Here is a 13,014-nt window from a genome sequence, read left to right as displayed (position 1 = left end):
AAGGAAAAAACACATTTTTGGGCGGACATCTTGGATTTTGGGGCCGCCATCTTGGAATTTTGAGTGGCACGCGCCTTTTTCCTAAAGAGTAGACCTTGGAGAGTATCTGTGCCAAATTTCATGCTTCTATACCAAAGTGAAGTATCGTTTCACAATTCTGCTGTACTACTGCCTAGAACGACTAAAACGACTTCTGTCCCTAAGCCATGCCTGCCTAGAACGACTATAACGACTTTTAAAAAAAAAAACAAAAAAAAAATTATATATATATATATATATATATATTTATTTTTAATTTTTTTATTTTTTTATTTTACCCAAAGACCAAGGAGATATGATTTTTCGAAGATCTAGACTCCCATCCACTTCCTTGTTAACTTAAAACCTAAAAATGCTGTAGCTCGGCTCCTGAGTACTTTTTTTTTTCAATTAAAAATCTTGGCAGTGGGCAAACGCGGCCAGAAATAATTCTGGCAGTGAATGAAGTTATTCAGCATTTTGCTTGTATGTGTTTGGCGCCTGAAATATTTATTGAAGGGCATTTATTGAAAATAAGTTGAAGAAGCATTTATGTAATTGTAGATTAACTCATGGGCCTTGGTTTGCCTCGTTTGAGATAATGGATACAAATGACTTTAATGGTGCTTGGTTTATCCCACCTGGTTAAAAGGCAGGCATGCTACAGGTGTAGGGGTTCAGTTTGGCTTGGGGCTTGCAGGCGACAACATCAGGGAAGAGCTGCCAGGGTCCTAGATAGAAAGGGCATTGCCTGTGTCCAGTTTCTTTAAGTTGTGGTTTGTTGTTTTTCCTGAGTGTTTATTTCCTAATTTTGGAAGATTTACTTTTGGCCAATCTATCCCAGTCTGAAATCTGCATAGTGGACCTGTCTACTTTTGGAGCCTTGAACCGTCGGCCAACCTTTCCACAGTAACATCACAGGTTTACAGGTGTAAAACAGTGGGTGAAATTCATTTTTGGCCAGCTCTACATTGTTTTTGTTATTTCCATAAGATAAAGGGAAGAAGAAGGGGGCAAGGGGGAAGACAAAACAAGACAAATAAATTAAAGACAAAACGAATTATCCATATATTTACACATAGTACCTGATATCTATCCAGTGCGGTAAATAGGCTACCTGAGGTAAGACATAAAGTGCGGTAAGTAGCCTACCTGAGGTAAGACATAAAGTGCGGTAAGTAGCCTACCTGAGGTAAGACATAAAGTGCGGTAAGTAACTGAGGTAAGACATAAACGTGCGCGAGCATAGCAGCAGATATATACTGTACTATGGACGTTGGATGTGGGAGAAAAAGGATGCCGTCCTCTTTGATGTGTACTCGAAAGAACTTGAACTCGCTGACCCTTTCAGCTCGATTGATGAGGATGGGTGCATGATCTCTCTGAGGCCTCCTGAAGTCCATGATCAGTTCATTGGTCTTGTCGACGTTGAGAGTGAGGTTCTTCTCCCGGCGCCGAGTGCCAGTGAGTTGATCTCATCTTTAGGCAGACTCATCATTGTTGATAATCCAACCTATCACTGTTGTGTCGTCTGCATACTTGATGATGGTGTTGGAGTCATATGTGGCTGTGCAGTCATGCGTGTACAGAGGTAGAGGAGAGGGCTCAGCACGTATCCCTGGGGTGCTCCAGTGTTGAGGGTCAGGGGGTCAGATGGGATGCTGCCCATTCTCACCACCTGATTTCGGTTTGTCAGGAAGTCTTGTATCCAGTCGCACATGCTTGGGTGTAGCTCTAGGTCTCATAGCTTTGTGACAAGCTTTGCAGGGACAATGGTGTTGAATCGTAAGCTGTAGTCCATGCATACTTACATATGTCTTTCAGCTGCTTATCATCCATGTGCGAGAGGACGGTTTGGAGAGCCATGGCAATAGCGTCATTGGTATATCTGTTTTGACGGTACGCAAACTGCCACAGGTCCAGCAAGGCAGGTAGCGTGGAGCAGATGTATTCTCTCATCAGCTTCTGAAAGCAGTTGCTGACTATTTGGGTGAGACACAGGTCTCCAGTCATTCAGGCATGTCACTTTGGCCTTTTTGGGGATGGGCACAATGGTTGACATTTTGAAGCCTGCGAGGACCACAGCCTGGGAGACGGAAAGGTTGAAGATGTCAGCATCCGCTGTGCAGGCTAAAAGCACACCACAACTTTGTGTTGTCAACATGCCTATGATAACAATGCATATGCTTGGAATGGAGCCTCTATGAACAGTGATTTTGGTCTATAAAACGCTTTGCTGACTGAATTGTCATTGGATTTGCTGTGAACTTTTATGCTTCCCAGTAGATAGTGATGTTGGTGACTCATGGCCTTTTCAAATAATGCCATATTTAAGACAAATATTCCACATGCACACAAGCTATTTCTAAATCAAGTGGGATTAGTGCACTTGTTCTGCACAGTGCATGATGATAAAAGGTAATTGCTTAATAAATACACAAGTCATTGCCATGTCTATTCCTCCATTAATGTCTGTTATTGTTGAAGTTGACTTGATATATTCTAGATTAATGGGATTTCAAATCCTTCATTTCAGACCATTCTATGGAGTCCAGACTGCAGGTGAAGATGAACTCTCCAGACACAGCCAGGTCTGTTTCTATTAAACGGAACAAACCTGGAGACCACCAGGACCTCGGTAAGTTCCATGCTTTTTCTGTTTCTTTACTTTATTCTGTTGACCATCATCTTTCACTTCAAATGTAAAACTGGAGATTACTGTTGATGATTATTTTTTCTCTCTCTCTAAATGTTTTTAAAACCATTTGTCAAAGAAGCAGAGACACAGTAAAACTGACATTTCGTGTAATGTAGAATCTGAACTTTGATGCTAATAGATATTATAAATCTGGCTCTTATCAGGTTTGTGTTTTCTATCTTAGATACCTGTCCTACTCTGTCCTCGGTTAAAACAAGGCGATGCTGCTGTGACCAATGTGGACAAAGCTTCACTTCACTTTATTTTCTCAAAGTACACAAGCAAATTCACAACAGAGAGAAGCCTTACTGCTGTGAACAATGTGGTAAAATCTTCACTGTCAAATCTAGCCTCATACAACACAAGAAGATTCACACTGGAGAGAGGCCTTACTGCTGTGACCAGTGTTTGAAAAGGTTCACTCTAAAGACGGATCTGAAAAAACACCTAAAAATTCACACTGGAGAGAAGCCTTACTGCTGTGACCAGTGTTTGAAAAGATTTTCTGATATGTCTTATCTCAAAACACACCAGAAAAGTCACACTGGAGAGAAGCCTTATTGCTGTGACCAATGTGGGAAAAGCTTCTCTACTCTAAACCATCTCAAAATACACCAGCGAATACACACCGGAGAGAAACCTTACAGCTGTGACCAATGTGGGGAAAAGTTTACTCAATCCAGTAATCTCAAAACACACCAGAGAATGCACACTGGAGAGAAGCCTTACTGCTGTGACCAATGTGGGAAAAGCTTCAGACAAAGGCCTCACCTCGTGACACACAAGAGAATTCACACCGAAGAGAAACTTTACTGCTGTGACCAATGTGGGAAAAAGTGTAATGACCTGCATTGTTTCCAAATACACCAGAGAACTCACACTGGAGAGAAGCCTTACTGCTGTGTCATATGTTGGAAAATGTTCAGTACATTGTCTTATCTCAAAGTACACCAGAGATTTCACTCTGGAGAGAAGCCTTATAGCTGTGACCAGTGTGGGAAAAGCTACACCTTAGGGTCTCAGCTCAAATTTCACCAAAAAAAACACAGTGGAGGGAAGCCTTACTGCTGTGACCAGTGTGGGAAACTGTTTACTTTAGGGTATCAGCTTAAAAGTCACCAGAAGATTCACCAGAAGATTCACACAGGAGAGAAGCCTTACTCCTGTGACCAGTGTGGTAAAATGTTAAGTTCTGTGAATTCTTTAAAAAGCCACCAGATGATTCACTCTGGAGAGAAGCCTCACAGCTGTGACCAGTGTGGGAAAAGGTTCATTCTAAAGGCGGATCTCAAAAAACACCAAAGAATTCACAGTGGAGAGAAGCCTTACTGCTGTGACCAGTGTGCGAAAAAGTTCACTACACTGTCTACTCTCAATATACACCAGAGAATTCACACCGGAGAGAAATCTTACTACTGTGACAAGTGTGGGAAAATGTTTCGCAGATCGCATCACCTCAAACGACACGAGGCAACTCACACTGGAGTGAGGTTATTCAGCTGTGACCAGTGTGGGAAAAGCTTTGCTCGTAAGTGCAGCCTCGTACAACACCAGATAATGCACAGTGGAGAGAAGCCTTACTGCTGTGACCAGTGTGGGGAAAGGTTCAATAGATTGGATTCTCTCAAAAAACACCAGAGAATTCACACTGGAGAGAAGCCTTACTGCTGTGACCAGTGTGGGAAAAGGTTTAGACTAAAGCCGGATCTCAAAACACACCAAAGAATTCACAGTGGAGAGAAGCCTTACTGCTGTGAACAGTGTGGGAAAAAGTCCACTACATCGTCTGGTCATAAAGTACACCAGAGAATACACACCGGAGAGAAGCCTTACTGCTGTGACCAGTGTGGGAAAAGTTTTACTGTATCATCTAGCCTCGTAAATCACAAGTTAACTCACACTGGTGTGAAGCCATTCAGCTGTGCAATGTGTGGGAAGTGTTTTACTCTGCATGGACAATTAAAAACTCATCATTGCATCCATACTGGAGAGCTTACTGCTGTGACCCATCCAGGACCATCTCTGTTAAACAAGAGAAACCTGAAGACCACCAGGACCTCAGTAAGTCTCATTATCACTTTGTCTTTCCTTCTCCCGTGTCCAAGTTACTAATAGACTCTCCAGAAGAACCGAGGCTCAGTGTTAACTTGTTTTGTACCTTGCCTGGCCAGCTAACTAGACTAGATGTTGAGTAGAGGTTTGGAAAATAATATCTGCAACCTTAAAGTGTATATAAAGCGACACCTATGTTCTAATAATAACATTGCTCCTCTTGATATGCTGGGTTTTAAGTACAAACAAACAAACAAACAAACAAACAAACAAACAAACAAACAGGCAAAATAGCTTCTACAGTATTGTATTGTTGGCTTATTTGACATGACTTAAATCATTTATTTGTCTACTCAATGTTCTACTCAGTGTGAGTTTCATGCATGTTAACAATTCCTGTCTTACTTTGCCATCCAATGTGTTCAACTCTCTCACAGGCTCCGTTAAGCAGCTCTGAGTCATCTGATGATTGATGTCCAACGACCAGGGTCCTCTGGACATCCAGGAGGATGAATCTGCGTGAGCTCTGACTTAACATTTACTATAGTTAAGATAGTTTGAGGTTTTATTTAGAGCTTCTGAGTGTGGAGTTTGATAATTTACCTATGGTTGAATTGTTAAAATGTTTGGATTTTTGGACATTTTCCACAGTAGGGTGTGACTGACATCGTGTCTAGTTCTTTATTTAAAGGGCATTTCACCGATTTTTTACTCAATCCTGTTTTATTGAAGTTGAGGAGATACAGTGTATGTGAGTGTGATGATGTCTTCCCCTGTGACATCACAAAGGTGAAATGCCAGTTCTTCGTGGACTAAAATGCCATGTTTCCTGAAGTTCCAGTCAAACCGGGCCCTCCAGCTGTCAATCACCTTGTTGTCAAGACTGTCAAATATCTTGTCAGACTGTAACAAGTGGACAGGGAAGAGAGAGGGGTGTGGTTGACGGTTGTTTAGTTTGGCTTTTGTTTGGTATTTAGTTCAGTCATGCAATTCTTTTAAACTTGTTAGTTAGTAATTTGTATTGTGTCTGCAAATGTTTGTGTTGTTACAGAATGATCTTCTAAAGTTATTGTGGGAGTGTCACGTTGCCCTTCACTGTGGAGAGGCTGGTAGACAAAATAACCTTGAGCAGTCTTAAGAACATCGGCTGGAGGGGACAAAACACACTCCAACAACATGTTTATTATGTAAAAAATGGGATTGTTATATTTTGTTAAAATGGGATTTGGATGCAAAGTCGGTGAAGTGCTCCATTAATTGTATAATCTGATTGAAAGAACATATTAATTCATTAGTAATTATATATAATCGAATCCATATTAACAAATCAGCATATGTTATGAATCATATAATCTTTTATGTATGTTTGCTGTAATACCATATTATTCCTTCTTGTGAACGTTTTTATTTTGTTTTTCAACGTTCTTAAATCATTTATTGGATATACAGTGGTCTACTGAAGGTTTGATTCTGGCTATATAGCCAACAATGGGATGTCATTTATGACTGGGGAGGCATAACGTTCCTTTTAGGTTTTTACTTATGAAATGCACAGGCACGGTTTACAGGTTGGGTCAGTGTGTGGTTCTACAGGAGAAATAATAAATAAAACATATACAGACAATCAATATCAATGCAGTATTTGGCAAACTTAAACAAACAGTTCAAATGTGTGAGCAATAATACAACATACTGTGCTCGTTGGCGAGTGACTCATGAGGAGGTCACTCTGACCCCTGAATCACCAGTTGAGCCTTTTGTACAAGTAGGCTACATAATAACATGTCATTATATAAATTACTTTACAGTTGTATCAGTTATGGTGTATACTGCAGTGGACAAACCTAAATGTATGTCATGTTGCATTAAACTAAGTGAAAACATTGGGCCAAGGACGGTAACTGCATCTGGCAACGCTACACTCATCTATTCTCTGTCTGTGTCAAAGACATTGGTGTTTGTCCATGAGCAACCCAACTCCTCCTATTGAAGCAAGGACTTCCTGCTAAGTTACCTTGGTAGCATGCTGCCTCTATGGACGGTGGTACCGTCCACTCTACGCTATATTCATACTCCCAAGTTGGTAGTTACAGATCTGTAAGGGTCCATTTGGTTCCTAACAATCAATAATAACTATCAATAATTTAGCTGGGGACCCCCTGAAATCACCTCAAGGACCCCTGGGGTCAGGTTGAGAACCAATACCCTTATAACTAGATGCAGTTAAGGCTCCAAGGAACCCTGGACACAGCAAAGCCACCACTGCCACAGAGCTCTCCAAGACGCCACAACACCAACCTCCGTCTTGTTCTGTGAACAATGCTTTAATATTCATGAATTCTAGTGCTTTGTTTTCACAGTAGGCTATTGTGTTGTTTTCATTATATTCTAGTGTGTGATGATAACATTGTAGGAGTAGCAGTTGTTTAATAAAGTTGTTATTAACATTATGCTGTCCTTTATATTCCTATTATCCACTTGAACCCTATATTCTTCTTTGAAATGTCTTTGCTGAAAATAGCTGATCCATACGTTTGTAGATCTGCTAATTTGCCAAATGTTCGCTTAAAATCACATGCTCTGAATAGGGACGCTGGGATTCATGTGGTTAATGAACCGGTACAACACTAATTAAAAAGGAAATGCATTTCATATCCTTTTGACTGTAGCCTATGATGGATTCATTGATAAAGTCATTAATACAGCCATAATACATTCATACTACATTCTTAGGACATGAGGTAGAACCTGACACAGTAATGGTGGTGTTGGGGGTCCCAGGAGATAACAGTCCTCTTAAAGCAAGTGTAACCCAGGTTTCAAATAAAGTCAATTATAGGAATGAAAAGTCAAATAGGCCTAGATCAGTATAAAAAGTCATACTGGATTAAATAAACTAATGGTCAATTCATGATATCAAATGCTCTTTATTTAAAAACAACAATAGATAGTTGGTTCATAAAAAGTAATACATAATCTTAAAAAGGTTAAAATCTGAGGCTGTTGTGTGTAAAATGAGCTGAAACCATTTTCTATGAGAGGTTAAAAATCGGATTTGACAAATCCCTTTAAGTGCACTCCAATGTATAAGGTGCACTGCCCCTTTAAGAAGTCTCTTCCTGACTGCTGCAGTGTGTGTGTGTGTGTGTGTGTGTGTGTGTGAAGAAACAGCAACAGAGTGAACAGACAGAAAAACGTCTTTTTTAGACTGTTTTAAGTTACATTTTGTGAGTTAAATTATTATTTTTGTACAACTTGAGTGATTGAAGATTTAACTAAGTTTGAGAAGTTGTTTGAGTCTACAAAAACGAACTTTGTGACTGTTTAGCAGTTGAATACAGACAAGAGAGATTTTTTCATGAAATGTTTGGACAAGATGGATTCCTCACCATGTGTGTGTGGTAGTGGGAGACAGCACACACAGTCACAGAAGACATCAGATGGTCAGTAAAACCAAAAGAAGTCAAAAATAAATAGGTCTCACCTGTTAAAATAGGCTATACACATAGAATAAAGACTGACCGGTCATAAATAGAAACAATCTTAGTTTAACTTAACTGAACAAACATTTAGTTCATATACTAAATGGAAAACTAAACCTGAGAGTCTGCTCTATAAGAAAAGGGTTAAAACTAAGGGTTTTTGAATATTACCTGCCTGCCTACCTCCACCATTGTACATAGTTTGTATGCATACTGTGAAACTATTATTTTCTTTATTCTACCTTCAGTAAAGCTTGCCGGCTTATTTACATTTAAGCTCTTGTCTCTGATCTATTCATTTCAACCACTCCCTACGAATCTAGAAGCGTAAAGGTTGTTACACACCGGGGCGAACCGGCGAAAATAGCGAAAATACGCAAAATTCGGACTCGTTCCGAATAATTAAAAGACGCTTTTTCGCTTCGCTTTTTCGCTTTTTCGCTCCATGTACGGAGCCATTGACTTTATAAGGTTTAAAAAAAAAACGCATTATTCGCACGAAAAAAACGCCCCGGTGTGTAAGGACCTTTATCCTGGTCCAATATCATATATATAAGTTGCCTGTGATACAGTGACACAAGTGCTACACAAGGGTTCCCAAACCTTTCAGGCCGCTAGCCCCCAAAATAATTATAATTATTTGAACTGGGAACCCCTGAAAATAATCATATTTGAACTGGGGACCCCCCCAAAATATCATATTTGAAGTGGGACCGCCTAAAATGATCATATTTGAACTGGGGACCTCCTAAAATAATCATATTTGAACTGGGGATCCCCTCAAATAATCATATTTGAACTGGGGACCGCCCAAAATAATCATATTTTAACTGGGGACCCCCCACCCTGACAAGCACTTGGAATTGTAGGCATTACATTTAGTTTGATTCGGTTTCACAGATAAATATTGTGAAAATAGCCGAATTACAAACTTGTAGATCGGCTATTTTCACAATGTTTGCCTCTTTCTTGTGTCATTTTTGACAATTTGGTATTAAAAAGGTCTTTAAAGCAATTACATGTTAACGAAATGTGTAGTTACCCTGTATACACTTATACTGTGTGTTGGTTTGTTTACTGTTGAGAGAGAAAACAATTAAGCTAATAACCTGGGGACCCCCCAAAATCATTTGGGGACCCCCCTGGGTCCCAACCCCCAGTTTGGGAACCAGTATCTTAGAGGACGCAACTCCGCTATGGCGGGATTTGTGACCCTCTTGGCACGTAGACTCATTTTATTGAACTGGAAACAGGCCCAACCTCCCACATTCAATGTTGATCAATGTAACACCGTAAATTGGAGAAACTTAGAATTACATCGCAGGGTTCTGTACGAGAAATGTAATAAAACTTGGCAGCTCTTTATTGACTACGTAGAGGCCAGGCGATGAATGTCCTCTGGTTTATTGTGGTTTATTATGAGATATCATTATTGTTCAGCCACCATAAAAACAGCCTTTGTATGTTGGTTTTATTTTTAATTCTTATTGTAACGGCTCCTCGGCTTGGTAGGTACAGTATATAGGTAATAATGAGACAGTTGAGTTTCAAACTGATGCTGGGTTTATTTCTCTGGATTACCATAGCTCAGCACCGTGAAAACTATAGAAAAATATACACAAAAATATGCTTTCACTAAATGACAATAAAGCCATTAGACAAACATTTGACCAAAAGAGATGAACATATTATAAAGTTGCGGCAACATAAAGTAGAACAACTATCAGTAAAAGTAGGTAAGGATTAGCCCAACTATCAGTGCAAGTAATAGTTGTTTGAACTTGACTACAAACAAATAATGCACTTCTTAAAGGGTAAGACCACTTTGGTAGAGGTTTGGGTTGTGTAGTTACCTTGCCATGATGTAACTCCAAAGGTGGGCAAGAAATCAAAAATAATTGCTCCATTGATTAGAAATTGATAATTCAAAATATGCTCCTCATTGACTTACATTGTACGGTAAAACAGCTCACAAAGTCACTCTTTTAGCACGTAAATGAACCCAAACAAAGTTGATTCAGACAATATAGAGCATCACCAAACCCAGTACTGTTTGTTTTTTTAATAAAAATGTTAACTTCCTGTTGATTTTACTATTTGAAGATCCGGATCCGGATCCGCGGATCCAGTCCAGGTTTTCTACTTATTAAAAATGGCAAAATCAACAGGAAGTTGACATTTTTATTTAAAAAAAAAAAACAGTACTGGGTTTGGTGATGTTCTATATTATCTGAATCAACTTTGTTTGTGTTCGTTTTTGTGCTAAAAGAGTGACTTTGTGAGCTGTTTTACCGTACAATGTAAGTCAATGAGGAGCATATTTTGAATTATCAATTTCTAATCAATGGAGCAATTATTTTTGATTTCTTGCCCACCTTTGGAGTTACATCATGGCAAGGTAACTACACAACCCAAACCTCTACCAAAGTGGTCTTACCCTTTAAACAGTACACATAAGCCAACTTGGAACAATAAACAACATTAGACATATGACATTACCCTTTGTAAACATGACATGCTTTAAGTACACATGTGCTTCTGTTGCATTCAACATGGCATGGCATTGATGTGAACATGAACAAAATGAGAAAGAAAAAGCCTCGGATCTATTAATCTGTAATTACAATCAAGCATTACAGCCTCAATGATGTTTATTGAAAAGCAGTAGCTTACGTTTTGGGCCCTCTTCCCTCAGAGAGAAAAATAAAAATGTGCTCCTTTTCTCCCCTCGTGTGTGCGTGCGTGTTCATGTGTGTATATGAAGGGTGGCCTGGAAGGGTGTATGAACTTTATTGTTGTTAGGCCTCCACTTCCAAACCTAGACCCAGCTCTAAGGGTCTTTGTCCGTTCAACAGGGCAGACAGGCTGAGTTTCACACCTGCACAGGTGAGAGGCAGAAAGGATCGGATGAGTATCCATCGTAATTAAAAACACAGAATTACACTCATCAAACCAAATGGATTAACGAAAACATTTTCACATCGAGAAATAAAACTGTCAGTAAACACAACTGAAAAAGTATTTATGCTTGTACGTAATAGAGTGTGCTTTTGTCTCCCTAATTAAATAGTTTAAGTAATCTGGGTGGAGTCGTTTTCAGAGCTTTCACTAACAAATACAGCAGATGAGGTTTAAGTGTCGGGGTGGGAGACCTCCATAGTTAAGTGAGACACATTTAGAGCATGTCCAAACATTCCTATCAAACCCATGATATTCATTCTGAAATCGGTACCTACCAATCTATAACTAAAGACAGATTATGCTCTTGACATAAGCATTGTACAAGCCCAAAAACAAATTGCCTTCAACCAACGGTTGGGGAAGACTCGGATTATCACCTTTTAGAATGTTGCACATACCCAAGTGTAAACACAATGTTCAACTCCACATTTATAACATGCATCATAATTATTTTTAATGAACATTAATACTCGTAATTTTGAACAAAAAACAAGATTGAGTCTATTTATGGCACTGCCTCTTTGTCCAATCTTTAGCCATCAATAATAAGTTACTATGTGCAGTTTCTGAACGAAGCCGCACAAATCCCGACGCTGTGTTCAATTGCAAAGCCGCACAACACAGGCTGCCTGCATGTGTGCATGCAAGTCCTAGTGTGGGATGAACCATGTCTGTGGCTAAATGCAAGGATTTCAATCTAACTTTCACATGCAAGTTTTACTTCACTTTCAGCAACAAGGGGGGAAAAGGAGACAATAACTTCAGCAGCACATAATTCCTTTCATCAATTATGTTTTATCTTTTTATGTTTTCTCACCAGTCAATATGCCAATCCCCCCCCCTCCCCCATGTGTATAGTCCTCGTCACGGTCAATCCCTAGTCTGTCTGGCCTTGGGTAGGGTGTAGACAACCACATTAAGTCCGAAGCCATCTCTTTCCACTTGACAGTGAGGAGTTTCACCATGAGGGCCAACATGTGCAGAGGAACACGTGATACCTCCCAGTTCCGCTCTACGCTGAATAGGTGCTCTGATACAGTGACAGAACACTCTCCCCTACCGGCTTCCCACCCACAAACACAGCCAATGGACTCTGTATACAGTAACTGTAGTTCCAGGTTTTCAGAAGGTTGTATACCCGTTTCCTGTTCCAGTTCCCTTTCCCCATTGCTTTGTTTGATTGGCTCGGCAGCAGGTTTTAACTGGAAGATATCGTTTGTATAGAATGTAGTTGTTTAACTTCATATATGTGGTCAATTTATCATGACAGAGCCTATTTAAAAATAAAAATTCAGAGAACCGGCAGGTGCGGGCACTGGCACGCATTGTATCCGAATAAAGCAACCTATTTTCGGCATGGCCCATTTAGAAGTCCCCCCTGCATCACTCCCTGGTGATCGGGGAAACAAACTGCTGTTGAGGAGGGGGGGGGGGGGGGGGGGGGGGCGGTCTCTGAACTTGCCTACAATCCCTCGCCCCAAAACACGCTCACGCGGTTCTTGTATATTCTTGTATTTGTTCTATACTGCTGAGGATAAGGTTAGAAATAAGTTTAGGGATAGGCATAGTTTTACTGAGGTTTAGTTTAGGGATAAGGTGTTTTGGCACCATTTTACTGAGGTTACGTTTAGTAATAAGGTTAGGTTTAGGCATAGTTTACCGAGGTTACGTTTAGGAATACCAGGTGAATACCGCCCAATGTGCGGTGAGTGTTTTGGGGCGAGTGTTTTGGTACTCGTTAGCGAATGAGATTTTGTTCATTTAAATCGGCTGTTGACATTAAACTATGCGAGAACAGACTAT

At 40.0% G+C, this 13,014-nt stretch overlaps 2 protein-coding genes across 2 annotated transcripts in view; both read left to right on the top strand.

The window, feature by feature from the left end:
* Positions 1-13,014, top strand: part of LOC311035428 (uncharacterized protein) — a 159,599-nt gene that overhangs the window by 108,020 nt on the left and 38,565 nt on the right. The gene's annotated exons all lie outside the window — the stretch shown is intronic.
* LOC311035105 (uncharacterized protein) lies at positions 3,227-5,584 on the top strand (the record flags this gene model as incomplete). Its single annotated transcript, XM_084043186.1, has 3 exons — positions 3,227-3,374; positions 3,816-4,777; positions 5,558-5,584. The coding sequence occupies 3 exons, from the start codon at positions 3,227-3,229 to the stop codon at positions 5,582-5,584; spliced, it is 1,137 nt and encodes a 378-aa protein (XP_083899312.1).

Source organism: Gymnoscopelus microlampas (genome assembly GCF_963454915.1).
Source record: "Gymnoscopelus microlampas genome assembly, chromosome: 19".
NCBI lineage: Eukaryota > Metazoa > Chordata > Actinopteri > Myctophiformes > Myctophidae > Gymnoscopelus > Gymnoscopelus microlampas.
This window is presented reverse-complemented; position numbering and strand designations above follow the sequence as displayed.